Below are 14,628 nucleotides of genomic sequence, written 5' to 3'. Positions count from 1 at the left end.
ATAATTATATCTTCCTACCTGATTTTCATTCAAACTGTTTAGCAGATAAGGTGTCTATAACAATAAGATTAATGTCCCAGTTTTTGGGATGTTGTATTTTGTTCAAAAGAATGTCATAAGACTAAGGACATAAAAACAGTTGTCTGTAAACTATGTTTGCACACTAGAAAAAGTTAATTGTGTATTTATTTCACATTCTAATTGTAATTTATTGCTAGATTCATCATGGGACTATTAAAAAAGAGGTTAAACAACAATGTTGCTATAGAAACAATTTGTAGAACAACAAGAGCTGTCCTTACGACACTGCACTGGACTTTTCTCAGTGCTTGTCTCTGAATTAGAGCTTTGCCAGTAAAAATATTCCAAGTTAAAAAGGGACATAACTCTGTCAAAATTATAATCAGAGTTATAGGAATTGTGTCTCTTGGTGTAGACTTTGAAAGTAAATAACTATTTAGAGTTTCAAGTCAAAAGCTTTAATAGTAACAGGAATATTTGACTTTTATTAACAAAAAATTCTAGTTAAAAAGGGGCATAATTCTGTCAAAATTCAAATCAGAGTTATGGGGATTGTTTCTCCTGGTGTAGACTGTGATGGTAAAGAAGTATTTTAAGTTTCAAGTCAAAAGCTTTGATAGTAACAGAGATATTTGACTTTATAAAAATCTTTAACCAAAAGAACTTAGTTAAAAAGGGGCATAAATCTGTCAAAATTCAATCAAAGTTACGGAAATTGTGTCTCCTGGTGTAGACTTTGATTGTAAACAACTGTTTTGAGTTTCAAGTAAAAAGCTTTAACAGTAACAGAGATATTTGACTTTATCGATTTTTTTTTTAAAAATCTAAGTTAAAAAGGGGCATAATTCTGTCAAAATTCAAACAGAGTTATGGGGATTGTTTCTCCTGGTGTAGACTTTGATGGCAAATAAATATTTTAAGTTTCAAGTCAATAGCTTTGATAGTAACAGAGATATTTGACTATATCAAAAACTTTAACCAACGGCGACGCGGACGCCGGGGCGAGTGCAATAGCTCTACTTTTTCTTCGAAAAGTCGAGCTAAAAATGTTTTGATACTACATTAAAGAAAGAAATACATTTCATTAACTGCATGTTGCCTTGTTATTTTATCATGTATTTTATCTTGATATTATGTGAAGATGGAGTCATTATTAAGATATACTGCCTCAATTTTGATACAGTTAGATAAAAACATTGTGTCCGGAAAGTGGTAATTTCTCCATGACAATAGCTAATTTCTCTTTTCAAACTGCAGTTTTTTTCTCAGAACATGTCAATCTGTCAAATTAGCCCAAAACCCCATTTCTGACAAAAATCGCATTTAGACCCAAAATCTCATGCTCGGACATATGGTCATAAAAGTGGCCTCTACAGTGTAAACTAGCTTTTCCTTTGATTTGACCTGGTGACCTAGTTTTTGATCCTACATAACCCAGATTCAAACTGGATCTTGAGACCATCAAGATTACCATTCTGACCAAGTTTCATCAAGATACAGTCTTAAATGTGGCCTCTACAGTGTTAAAAAGCTTTTCCTTTGATTTGACCCGGTGACCCAGTTTTTGACCCGACATGACCCAGGTTCCAACTTGACCTAAAGATCATCAAGATTAACATTCTGACTAAGTTTCATAAAGATACAGTCGTAAATGTGGCCTTTACAGTGTTAACAAGCTTTTCCTTTGATTTGACCGAGTGACCTAGTTTTTAATCCCACCTGACCCAGATATAAATTTGATCTGAAGAGCATCAAAATTAATTCTCTGACCAAATTTCAATAAGATATGGTCATAAACGAGGCCTCTACAGTGTAAACTAGCTTTTCCTTTGATTTTACCTGGTGACCTACTTCTTGATCCTACATGAACCAGATTGAAACTGGACCTTGAGATCATCAAGATTCACATTCTGACCAAGTTTCATGAAGATACAGTCTTAAGTGTGGCCTCTACAGTGTAAACAAGCTTTTCCTTTAATTGAACTGGTGACCTAGTTTTTTTACCAAAAATGACCCAATATCAAACTCATCCAAGACTATATTGAGGGAAACATTCTGACCAAGTTTAATTAAGATTGCGCCCAAATTGTGACCTCTAGAGTGTTAACAAGCTTTTTCTTTGATTTGACCCGGTGACCTAGTTTTTGACCCCAGATGACCCAATCTTGAACTTGTCCAAGATTTTATTGAGGGTAACATTCTGACCAAGTTTCATTAAGACTGACTCAAAATTGTGACCTCTAGAGTGTTAGCAGTCAAATTATTGACGACGACGATGACGACGGATGGCTGATCACAAAAGCTAAAAAGTTCAAGATTCCTCATATTTAAGATTGTCTGCCACATGTTTCAACAAATGTTGATTTCACTTCAATTTTCCATAGATTGTGTCTTAGCTGTGCATATAGATGCGTATAAAAAACTACTGGAATTCCCTTTAAAAGGGCCAAGTGCTCCCTTTTCAAAAATCATCAAATGCCTGATGAGAGTAAGACAAGTCACAAAACTGAAAAACGCAAGTACTTACACTCATGGCAGCAGCCAATGGGGCTACCCTTCCTGAGCTAACTGGTGGTGCAGTGGCCTACAGGATAAAAAGAACAAAAATAAACAAGAGTTGTCACTATTAGTGACAAATTCCCCCCAAAGCATGCCCAAGTACATGTATTCTACAGTTGTCTGCACAAAATATGCCAGAATAGTTTCGGTATTAATCGTTCTGTGTCCAGGCAAAAAAAAAAAATAAATAAAAAAAATAAATAAATAAACAAGAGGGCCATGAAGGCCCTGTATCGCTCACCTGACCTATTGACCTAAAGATCATCAAGATTAACATTCTGACCAAGTTTCATTAAGATATGGTCATAAATGTGGTCTCTAAAGTGTTAACTAGTTTTTCCTCTGATCTGACCCAGTAACCTAGATTTTAACCCCACATGACCCAGATTCAAACTTGACCTAAATATCATCAAGATTAACATTCTATCTAAGTTTCATGAACATAAAGGTATAAATGTGGCCTCTAGAGTGTTAACAAGCTATTCCCTTTAATTTGACCTAGTAACCTAGTTTTTGACCTCACCTGACCAAGATTAAAACTTGACTTATAGATCATCAATATTAACATTCTGAACAAGTTTCATTAAGATATGGACATAAATGTGGCCTCTAGTCAGTTTTAACAAGCTTTTACTTTGATCTGACCAGGTGACCTAGTTTTTGACCCCAGATGACCCAATACCAAACTCGTCCAAGATTTTATTGAGAATAACATTCTGAACAAGTTTCATTAAGATTGGGCCAAAATTTTGACCTCTAGAGTGTTAACAAGTTTTTCCTTTGATCTGACCTGGCCACCTAGTTTTTGATCCCAGATGACCCAATATCAAACTCGTCCAAGATTTTATTGAGGGTAACATTCTGACCAAGTTTCATTAAGATTGGGCCAAAATTGTGACCTCTAGTGTGTTAACAAGCTTTTCCTTTGATTTGATCTGGTGACCTATTTTTTGACCCAATAGCAAATTCATCCAAGATTTTACTGAGGACAACATTCTGACCAAGTTTCATTAAAATGGGGCCAGAATTGTGACCTCTAAAGTGTTAACAAGCTTTTCCTTTTATTTGACCTGGAGACCTAGTTTTTGAAGCTATATGACCCAATATCAAACTCTTCCAAGATTTTATTGTGGGTAACATTCTGACCAAGTTTTATTAAGATTGGGCCAAAATTGTGACCTCTAGAGTGTTAACAGTCAAACTGTTGATGACGGACGGATGGACGTTTGACGAACAACGACGGACACAGCGCGATCACAAAAGCTCACCTTTGAGCCCTTTGTGCTCAGGTGAGCTAAAAATAAATGTTCTTGACCTTAAAGTTAGGGGTCTGGGTCTTACACATGACACATCAACTCACTATAGGGAACATTTGTGCAAAGTAATTTTAAAATCAGAGTTATTGATCAGACAAGAAACAGACCCTGTTAACCTTTGACTTCCAAGTGTGACCTTGACCTTGGAGGTAGGGGTCTTGGTCTTGAAAATAAAAAGAACAAGAATAAATCATAATGAAATGAGTGACAGACCTACAGCAATCATAAACAGTAATCATAAAAAAGATGTATTTAGTTACATTAAATTTTGTTAAAGTAATTTATAATTTTCAAAATCAATATCAGTAAGCAGAAAAATGTTTTGCTTACAGGTATTCAGTCTCAACTGAGTTTTATAACAAAGCTTTATTTGACCCTTATGTCTGAATTGCATGTATAAAATTAAATGTTAACACTAGAGATGCTTTTGAGAAAAGCACATGTCTCCCACAACTGCCTTATCATCATAATAGTAAGTCAGTCTTTATATACCATTTACCGGTACTTAGAGCATATGTGTGCAAGCGCCTTTTTGACACCAAAAGGACTGCTGTGTACTACTTTTAAAAGTAGTACAGGCATCGGTTTGTGGTAAAAAATCGCAAGAAATTCGAGTGTTTTTTGGTAATACAAGTATTATGTTGTAAATCTGGAACATTTGTGTTTTTCTGATATTGTTGTTTAAATCCCATACTTTTACCTTAATTTATTAATCAAACATTAACTTAACTCTCTGAAGAAAAAAAATCCTTATTAGCAATTACCATTAATCATTATTTCCTTCTCAAAATGTGTCATTTGTTACTTAAATATTTGTTGAGTATGTAAAAAGAACTGCTTTCAAACAGAGTTTATATATTATGGCTTTTAGCACCTTTTGTATGTATGCAATAACCATACCTCTGCTGATTTTACCATTTACAAATTTTCATACTTCTTTTGTTTGTTCATCTACTTTTGTAAGTATCTAAAAGTGACTGAAGGCTGTCACTCAAAATATGACATATTTGTATAGGATAGACAATGAGTGACCGTGTCTATTCGATATATACCAGAGCACAGCGAGGGTATATATCGAATAGACACGGTCATGAGTTTGTCTATCCGACTTAGACCACGTGATATACAATACAGTAATCACTCAAACTGTCCCGTGCAATATCCACAAAATGTAACTTTAGACCTATTGTAATGCTATCAAGTAAATGCTATAATTTGAATGACCATTGAACACTGATCACTAAAGATAATCCCATGCTTTATATTAGTCCCTAGCTTATATACGACTTTAATGTTGAAAATTTAGGTTAGGTTCACAATTCGTACAAAATGGAAACTAGAAATGTGTCCATGGGCCACAGATGCCCCCACTACATGACATTAGTCAGGGGCCAGAACTCCTACAATACTGAATGACTCCGGATGTGAAACCCCAGGTGCACAACTACACATGCTGACCAACATTCCTGTAAACTTTGGTGATTCTAGGTCAAATACTTTTGGGGCTATGCGCGACACAACATTAAAATGACCAATTTTTTACTAAGTCAGGGGCCATAACTCCTACATGACTGGATGAATCCGGACGCGGAACCCCAGGTGCACAACTACACATGCTGACCAACATGCCTGTAAAGTTTTGTGACTCTAGGTCATATACTTTTGGAGCTAGGCACGACACAACATTAAAATGACCAATTTTTACAAAGTCAGGGGCTATAACTTCTACATGACTGCATGAATCGGGACGTGAAACCCCAGGTGCACAACTACACATGCTGATCAACATTCCTGTAAACTTTGGTGATTCTAGGTCAAATACTTTTGGAGCTATGCGCGACACAACATTAAAATAACCAATCTTTTACTAAGTCAGGGGCCATAACTCCTACATGTCTAGATGAATCCGGACGCGAAACCCCAGGTGCACAACTACACATGCTGACCAACATGCCTGTAAAGTTTTGTGACTCTAGGTCATATACTTTTGGAGCTAGGCACGACACAACATTAAAATGACCAATTTTTACAAAGTCAGGGGCCATAACTTCTACATGACTGAATGAATCCGGACGCGAAACCCCAGGTGCACAACTACACATGCTGACCAACATTCCTGTAAAGTTTTGTGACTCTACGTCAAATACTTTCAGAGCTACGCGCGACACAACATTTTCGGAAGGACGGACGGAAGGACGGAAGGACGGACGGACAAGAGCAAATCTATATGCCCCCCCCCAAAGTGGGGGCATAAAAATAGATTTGAATGAACTTTGTGATTCAGAAAATATTTCTGTTACTCAACTTGATTTCTTGCCAACTCAGGATTTATTTAAGTTTGACATCTCAGAAAATAAACGTTTTGAGTTAGTTTCTGCGGTCAGTGATGAACAATTAAACAAGAGGGCCATGGAGGCCCTGTATCGCTCACTTGACCAATTGACCTAAAGATCATCAAGATTAACATTCTGACCAAGTTTCATTAAGATATGGCATAAATGTTGCCTCTAATGTGTAACTAACTTTTCCTCAGATTTGACCCGGTGACCTAGTTTTTGAACCAACATGACCCAGATTCGAACTTGACCTAAAAATCGTCAAGTTTAACATTCTAAGTTTCATGAAGATACAGTCATAAATGTGGCCTCTAGAGTGTAAACAAGCTTTTCCTTTGATTTGACCTAGTGACCTAGTTTGACCTATAGATTACCGAGTTTAACATTCTGATCAAGTTTCATTAAGATACGGTCATAAATATGGCCTCTAAAGTGTTAACTAGCTTTTCCTTTTATTTGACCCAGTGACCTAGTTTTTGACCCAACATGACCTGAATATCATCAAGTTTAACATTTTGACTAAGTCTCATGAAGATACAATCATAAATGCAGCCTCTAGAGTGTTTAATAAGCTTTTCCTTTGATTTGATCTAGTGACCTAGTTTTTGACCTCACCTGACCCAGATTTAAACTTGACCTATAGATTATCAAGATTAACATTCTGACCAAGTTTCATTAAGATATGGTCATAAATGTGGCCTCTACAGTGAAAACTAACTTTTCCTAAGATTTGACCTGGTGACCTAGTTTTTTATCCTACATGACCCAGATTCAAACTGGACTTTGAGATCATCAAGATTACCATTCTGATCAAGTTTCATGAAGATAAAGTCATAAATGTGGCCTCTACAGTGTTAAGAAGCTTAAATTTTGATTTGACCTGGTGATCTAGTTTTCGAACCCAGATGACCCAATATCGAACTCGTCCAAGATTTTATTGAGGATAACACTCTGACCAAGTTTCAATAAGATTGGCTCAAAATTGTGACCTCTAGACCGTTAACTAGCTTTTCCTTTGATTTGACCTAGTGACCTAATTTTTGATCCCTGATGACCCAATATTGATCTTGTCCAAGATTTTATTGAGGGTAACATTCTGACCAACTTTCATTAAGATTGGGCCAAATATGTGACCTCTAGAGTGTTAACAAGCTTTTCCTTTGATCTGACCTGGTGACCTAGTTTTTGACAGATGACCCAATATCAAACTCGCCCAAGATTTTATTAAGGGTAACATTCTGACTAAGTTTCAATAAGATTGGGCCAAAATTGTGACCTCTAGAGTGTTAACAAGCTTTTCCTTTGATTTGATCTAGTGACCTAGTTTTTGACCCGAGATGACCCAATATCGAACTCATCCAAGATTTTATTGAGGGTAACATTCCTACCAAGTTTCATTAAGATTGGGCCAGTCAATGGTTTAGTTCCAGTTGAACTTTCAACACAATCTCTCATGGCAATGGATTATTGGATGTCCAGATTCATTATTGAATGCAGGAGAAAAGATGGAAAACCATATCCTCCAAGTACTTCGAACCTCTATAAAAATTGAACTTGAAGGGCCAGAGATAAAAGAAATAGAGATTGTAGCAGTCAAAACATTAAATTACACGAAATACAAACTAGAATGTGTCTGTAGGACACAGGGTGTGCCCCCCACTGGTACATTTGTCATAAATGAGGGCCAATAATTCAAACGTTTGCTGTCTTTATAGGGTATAGCCTCAACAATCATTTTATGAAAAGGATTCATTATTCTAGGCCCTTACTTTTTGAGCTATGAGCATAACAAACAAAACATCCACTATTTTGGTTATTTCATCGGCCATAACTCTGTAATAAGAGCTAAGATTCACAAGAGGAATGTCAAGTGTGCAAGTTCACATCATGATAAAGACTCCAGCAAGGTTTCCTAAATTTACATCTGATACTTTTTGAGCTAGGCACATAATTAGGTAAAAAAGTGCCTTTTATTTTTACTATTTCAGGTGCCATAACTTTAAAAATAGGGGGTGGAACCAGCCAAAAAATTAGAGGTTTGCAAGTTTATATCATGATAAAGACTTATGCAAGTTTTCAACCATTTACATTAAATACTTTTTGAGCTAGGTGCATCACAAGGTGTATTTTGGACTATTTCAGGGGCCATAACTCTGAAAATAGGGGGCCGACCCAAATGAAAAATAGGAGGTACGCAAGTTCATATCATGATTAAAACTCATGCAAGGTTTCATGAATCTATATCAAACACTTTTTGAGCTAGGCATGTCACAAGGTGAAAACGCGCATTTTTTACTATTTCAGGGGCCATAACTCTGAAAATAGGGGGCAAAGCCAGATGAACAAGAACTGTCACTAATGGTGACAAATGCCCCCACAGCACCTTGACCTCTGACCTGGTGACCCCAAAGTCAGTAGGGGTGGTGTACTCAATAAGTACTATCAGCATGTGAAGTTTGAAAGTCCTGGGTGAAGTGGTTCGCGAGTAAAGTGCCTTCATGCAAAAAGTTAACGTTGGCCCCTGTGACCTTGACCTTTGACCTGGTGACCCCAAAGTCAGTAGGGTTGGTGTACTCATAAAGTACTATCAGCAGGTAAAGTTTGAAGGTCCTGGGTGCAGTGGTTCGCGAGTAAAGTGCCTTCATGCAAAAAGTTAACATTGGCCCCTGTGACCTTGACCTTTGACCTGGTGACCCCAAAGTCAGTTGGGGTAGTGTACTCAATAAGTACTATCAGCATGTGAAGCTTGAAGGTCCTGGGTGCAGTGGTTCGCGAGTAAAGTGCCTTCATGCAAAAAGTTAACGTTGGCTCCTGTGACCTTGACCTTTGACCTGGTAACCCCAAGGTCAGTAGGGGTGGTGTACTTAATAAGTACTATCAGCATGTGAAGTTTGAAGGTCCTGGGTGAAGTGGTTCGCGAGTAAAGTGCCTTCATGCAAAAAGTTAACGTTGGCCCCTGTGACCTTGACCTTTGACCTGGTGACCCCAAAGTCAGTAGGGGTGGTGTACTCAATAAGTACTATCAGCATGTGAAGTTTGAAGGTCATGGGTGCAGTGGTTCGCGAGTAAAGTGCCTTCATGCAAAAAGTTAACGTTGTGACTAACGAACGAACGAACTAACGGACGGACAGTTGAAAACTAATATGCCTCCCTTCGGGGGCATAAAAATAGGAGGTGCGCAAGTTCATATCATAATCAATATCATGCAAGGTTTCATGTATCTATATCAAATACTTTTTGAGCTAGGCATATCACAAAGTGAAAATGTGCATTTTTGACTATTTCAGGGGCCATTACTCTAAAAATAGGGGGCGGAGCCAGAGGAAAAATAGGAGGTGGGCAAGTTCATATCATGAATAAGACTCATGCAAGGTTTCATCAATTTATATCGAATACTTTTTGAGCTAGGCGTGTCACAAGGTGAAAATGTGTATTTTTGACTATTTCAGGGGCCATAACTCTGAAAATAGGGGGCTGAGCCAGACGAAAAATAGGAGGTGCGCAAGTTTATATCATGATAAACACTCATGCAAGGTTTCATCAATTTGTATCAAATACTTTTCGAGCTAGGCGAGTCACGAACTTCGGATGGATGGACGGACAGATGCACGGACAAGACCAAATCTATATGCCCCCACCACTCATGGGGGGGGAGGGGCACAAAAATTTGTGTGGTTTAACTAATCTAAATTTACCCTGGTAACAAAGGTAACAAAACCCCCATAATTAATCGAAATCATTATGCATATAAGATGAACATTTGAGCCACACCATGAGAAAACATAACCGCGCAGTCTGGTCAGGACCCATGCTGTTCGCTAATGGTTTCTCTAATTGCAAGAGGCTTTGAAAGCGAACATCATGGATCCTGACCAGACTCAGCCTGGATCCATGCTGGTCCCAAATGCACTATGTTGGTTTTCTCATGGTGCGGCTCATTTAATCTACAAAGTAATTATTTCTTAGAATTTTTCTCTTCAATAATTCTGTGAGATAGAAATGCATTTTTGGGGACTGAAACGCCGGGTTTGCTCCACAACTGAACCGCCCTTGTAAGTACGCTAAAATAACTACATTTACAAAGTTGTAAGGATTTACTTAAGTCTTAAACATTGTCACAAATATAAAAAAGTGCAGACTCGTGTTTTTGTTACAGGTGTTGGCATTCACAAGGATCGTGCTGATCCTGTGTCGGAGGATAATGAGATACAGCTTTGGGAGAAGGGAGTCATTGGTCACAGCAATGCAAAGGCTTTAAGTTACGGTGTTTTCTTTTACAACTGTAAAGTTTTTGGTTTTCGGGGTGGCGATGAACACAGGAATCTTGATGTTAACCAGTATAGTATTACTATGGAGTTTGGATGCAAGGTTCTCACTTTTATGGGTAGGAATTCAAAAAATGTCAAGGCGGCTTAAATCAAAGAAAAGTTGAACATAAAATGATCAAGCAGTTTGAAAGTCCTGAAAATCCAAGATGTGTGGTAAAATTATTTGAAAAGTACCTTCAGAGTATCCCACCAACAGGCCCATTCTACAGAAAACCGTTGCCAAGTAATGCTGGCGGGGCCTTAAATTTTTCTAAACAAAACACTGGAATAAATACACTTGGAAAATATATGAAATCCATGTTTTCTGATGCACTGATTGACTGTTCAGGCAGAAACATAAGAAATCACTCCGGAAAAGTAACCCTTTGCATGCGTATGTACGAACAAAACTATGAAGAACAAGCTATCATGGACAGAAGCGGGCATCGTAGTACAGCAGTGAGAAGTTACAAACGTCCATCTGAAACCATGCTGCAATGTGTTAGTGATTCTCTTCAACCGCCAACTGTACATCCTCAGTCCGACAAGAAATTAAAGACGGAGATGGTTTTACCTTCAAATGAGGAATTTTTTCCTCAAAGTTCTATTGAAATATCAGTGCCAGAAACAATCACAACAGTTGTAATAAATAAATGTGGCAGAAAAATTTTCATTAATTTGTAACTTCAATGAAATAAACATATACCTTAAGTGAAATACTTTTTGCAGGGAGATAAGTCATCTGTTCGAAGGATTTTGTATTACAATAGAATATAAAGACATAATGCTTTCCCCTCATGAAACTGGTATATTTATATGTAATAGATTACTAGCATTTGTTTTCTGTTGTTTTATTTAAATTTTATTTCATTCTTTGTAAATTACCTTGAGGCGCTTATGCAATACGTTTTTACACTGGGTCAAATTAAGCTATTTATTTTCTGGCCTCACGATTAATTATATCATGATATGTTCTCACTCAGCTTGAGAAATTTATACCCATTTAAAGGATTATTAGACAACGATATACTGTGTCTATACGATTTATACAATCGAAATACTGGCCAGCGATTGGTGGAAAACGGTAGTGCGTGGTCAAACAAAGAAGATAAAAGAACACTAAGAACTTTGTAAAAGAAACAAGAGCTGTCCGTAAGACAGCACGCTCCACTATCTGGGATTTGACAGTAAAATGAATACATGTCTGAATAAGAGACCTCTACTTTAAAAGGAAGATACACCAAGGGGCATAATTCCATCAAATACACAAATTTGAGTTATGTGGATTGCTACAACACATGCAGATGACGATAATAAAGATATGTTTTGAGTTTCAAGTCATTATCTTATATAGTACCAAAGTTATGTCCAGAAAACGAAGTTTGTAAAAAATTTAAGTATAAAAGGGGCATAATTCGGTCAAAATTACAAATCAGAGTTATGGGGATTGTTACCACACATGCAGATGATGATGATAAAGATACATTTTAAGTTTCAAGTCTTTATCTTATACTGCATTAAAGTAATATCCAGAAAACGAAGATTGCAAAAAAAGTTTAAGTACAAAAGGGGCATAATTCTGTCAAAAACACAATTAGAGTTATGGGGTGTGTAGCCACATATGCAGATGATTATAAACAAATACTTTTAATTTCAAGTCATTATCTTTTAAAGTACCAAAGATATGTCTATAAACGAAGCTTTCGAAAAAATTTAACAAGAAAATAATTCCAAGTATAACTCCTTGGTGACCTTGACCTTGGGTATAATGGGCCCAGCCCCAGCACATAATTTGTTTGTATGCTGTACAATGTTTATGTGAACTTACAGTATGATATAAGCAAAAGTAACAAAGATATGACAGAAAAACAAAGGTTGCCGAAAAACTTTAACCTTAAAAATAACCTAAGTATAAGATCTTGGTGACCTTGACCTAAGGTATAATGCGCTCAGCCCCTACTCATACTTCGTTTATATACTGGACAATGTTTATGTGAAGTTACAGTAAGATATAAGCAGAAAAACAAAGGTTGCCGAAAAACTTTAACCTTAAAAATAACCTAATATAACAGCTTAGTGACCTTGACTTTGGGTATAATGGGCTCAACCCCTACACATACTTTGTTTGTATACTGGACAATGTTTATGTGAAGTTACAATAAGATATAAGCAATAGTAACAAAGATATGACAGAAAAACAAAGGTTGCCGAAAAACTTTAACCTTAAAAATAACCTAGTGTAACAGCTTGGTGACCTTGACCTTGAGTATAATGGGCTCAGTCCCTACACATACTTGTATACTGGACAATGTTTATGTGAAGTTACAGTAAGATATAAGCAATAGTTACAAAGATATGACAGAAAAACAAAGGTTGCTGAAAAACTTTAACCAAAAAGGGTCACGCCGACGCCGGGGTGAGTAGTATAGCCCCCCTTTTCTCCTAATAGTGGAGCTAAAAACGGGACTTAGTGAACAACCTTTGTGAAGTACACCTGGATATATTCTCTTTAACAAGAGCTGTCTGATGACAGCGCGCTCGACTATTCGAAGCATTGATTGAAGAATGGGGTCAAAATATTTCCACGGATATTCAGACAAAAGAAATAAATAGATCAGACAAACAATGTTCCTGTATTTCTTTGATTTTGATAAGTCTTGCACTAAATGGCAATGTATGAGCCAATTTCAAAGTCCAAAAAGGGCCATAATTCAGTCAAAATAGTTATGTACTCTTGCCTACAGATGGAAATCATAATGATAAACAAGTGTTCAAAGTTTAAAAGCCATATGTCAAATAGTTTTGACAAAACATGGACTTGTATGAAAACAGAACCAATTTCAAAGTCCAAAAAGGGCCATAATTCAGCCAAAATAGAGGACAGAGTTATGTACTCCTTCCTACAGATAGAGACTATTATACTAAACAAGTGATAAAAGTTTCAAAGCCATATGTCAAACACTTTACAAAAAATATGAACTGGTACAAAAAACTTACCGGTAACCAAGATTTCTAAGTCAAAAGGGGCCATAATTCAGCCAAAATCCTTGATGGAGTTATGTACTCTTGCCTATAACTGGACATGGTGATGGTAAACAGGTGTTGAAAGTTTCAAAGCTTTATCTCAAAAGACTTTGTCAAAATATGAACTGGTACGGAATATTAACCCAGATTTCTAAGTCAAAAAGGCCATAATTCAGCCAAAATCTTTGATGGAGTTATGTGCTCTTGCCTATAACTGGACATGGTTATGGTAAACAAGTGTTGAAAGTTTCAAAGCTTTATCTCAAAAGACTTTGTCTAAATATGAACTGGTACGAAAAACTTAACCCAGATTTCTAAGTCGAAAGGGGCCATAATTCAGCCAAAATCCCTGATGGAGTTATGTACTCTTGCCTATAACTGGCCATGGTGATGGTAAACAAGTGTTGAAAGTTTCAAAGCTTTGTCTTAAAAGACTTTGGCATATATGAACTGGTACAAAAAACTTAACCATGATTATTAAGTCAAAAGGGGCCATAATTCAGCCAAAATCCTTGATGGAGTTATGTGCTCTTGCCTATAACTGGCCATGATGATGGTAAACAAGTGTTGAAAGTTTCAAAGCTTTATCTCAAAAGACTTTGTCAAAATGTGGACTGGTATGAAAAACTTAACCAAGGTGTGACGCCGACGCCGACGCCGTGGTGAGTAGGATAGCTCTACTTATTCTTCGAATAGTCGAGCTAAAAATAATATACTTACAAGCTGGATAAATAACATAAAATAAGTTGTTACTTTATTACTGTTGGACAGTGTTATATATTGTTATTAAAACTTAGTGTCAGATTTTAAAAATAGAATATACAAATAATTCCCCACCAGTGAGTTGTGTTCTATATTTGGTAATCGAATCAGGACTTAGGGACACTTATATTACAACTTTACCCTAGCACTGTTATACAAGGGCCATAATTCCGAAGTGCCTGGGCCAATTTGGCTAGTTATCGAATCTGGCCGAGCACTTATTGGCAAACACATTTTGTTTAAGTCTGGTGAAGATCGAATTAGAAATGTTTGACTTCCAGTGCAAACAAGCTTTGTGACAAA

The 14,628-nt window shown here is 36.8% G+C and overlaps 1 protein-coding gene across 5 annotated transcripts in view; it reads right to left on the bottom strand.

Annotated features, from left to right (window-relative positions):
- LOC123561423 (basic salivary proline-rich protein 3-like) overlaps positions 1 to 14,628 on the bottom strand; it is a 244,315-nt gene that overhangs the window by 145,641 nt on the left and 84,046 nt on the right. For all 5 annotated transcript variants that reach the window (XM_053553186.1, XM_053553185.1, XM_053553187.1 and 2 more), the window contains exon 4: positions 2,549 to 2,605. In XM_053553186.1, coding sequence (XP_053409161.1) covers positions 2,549 to 2,605 — 57 coding nt within the window. The remainder of the gene's footprint in view (positions 1 to 2,548; positions 2,606 to 14,628) is intronic.

This window comes from Mercenaria mercenaria, chromosome 10 (assembly GCF_021730395.1).
Source record: "Mercenaria mercenaria strain notata chromosome 10, MADL_Memer_1, whole genome shotgun sequence".
Classification (NCBI taxonomy): domain Eukaryota; kingdom Metazoa; phylum Mollusca; class Bivalvia; order Venerida; family Veneridae; genus Mercenaria; species Mercenaria mercenaria.
The sequence above is the reverse complement of the archived record's forward strand: the minus strand, read 5'-3'. Positions and strand labels throughout refer to the sequence as shown.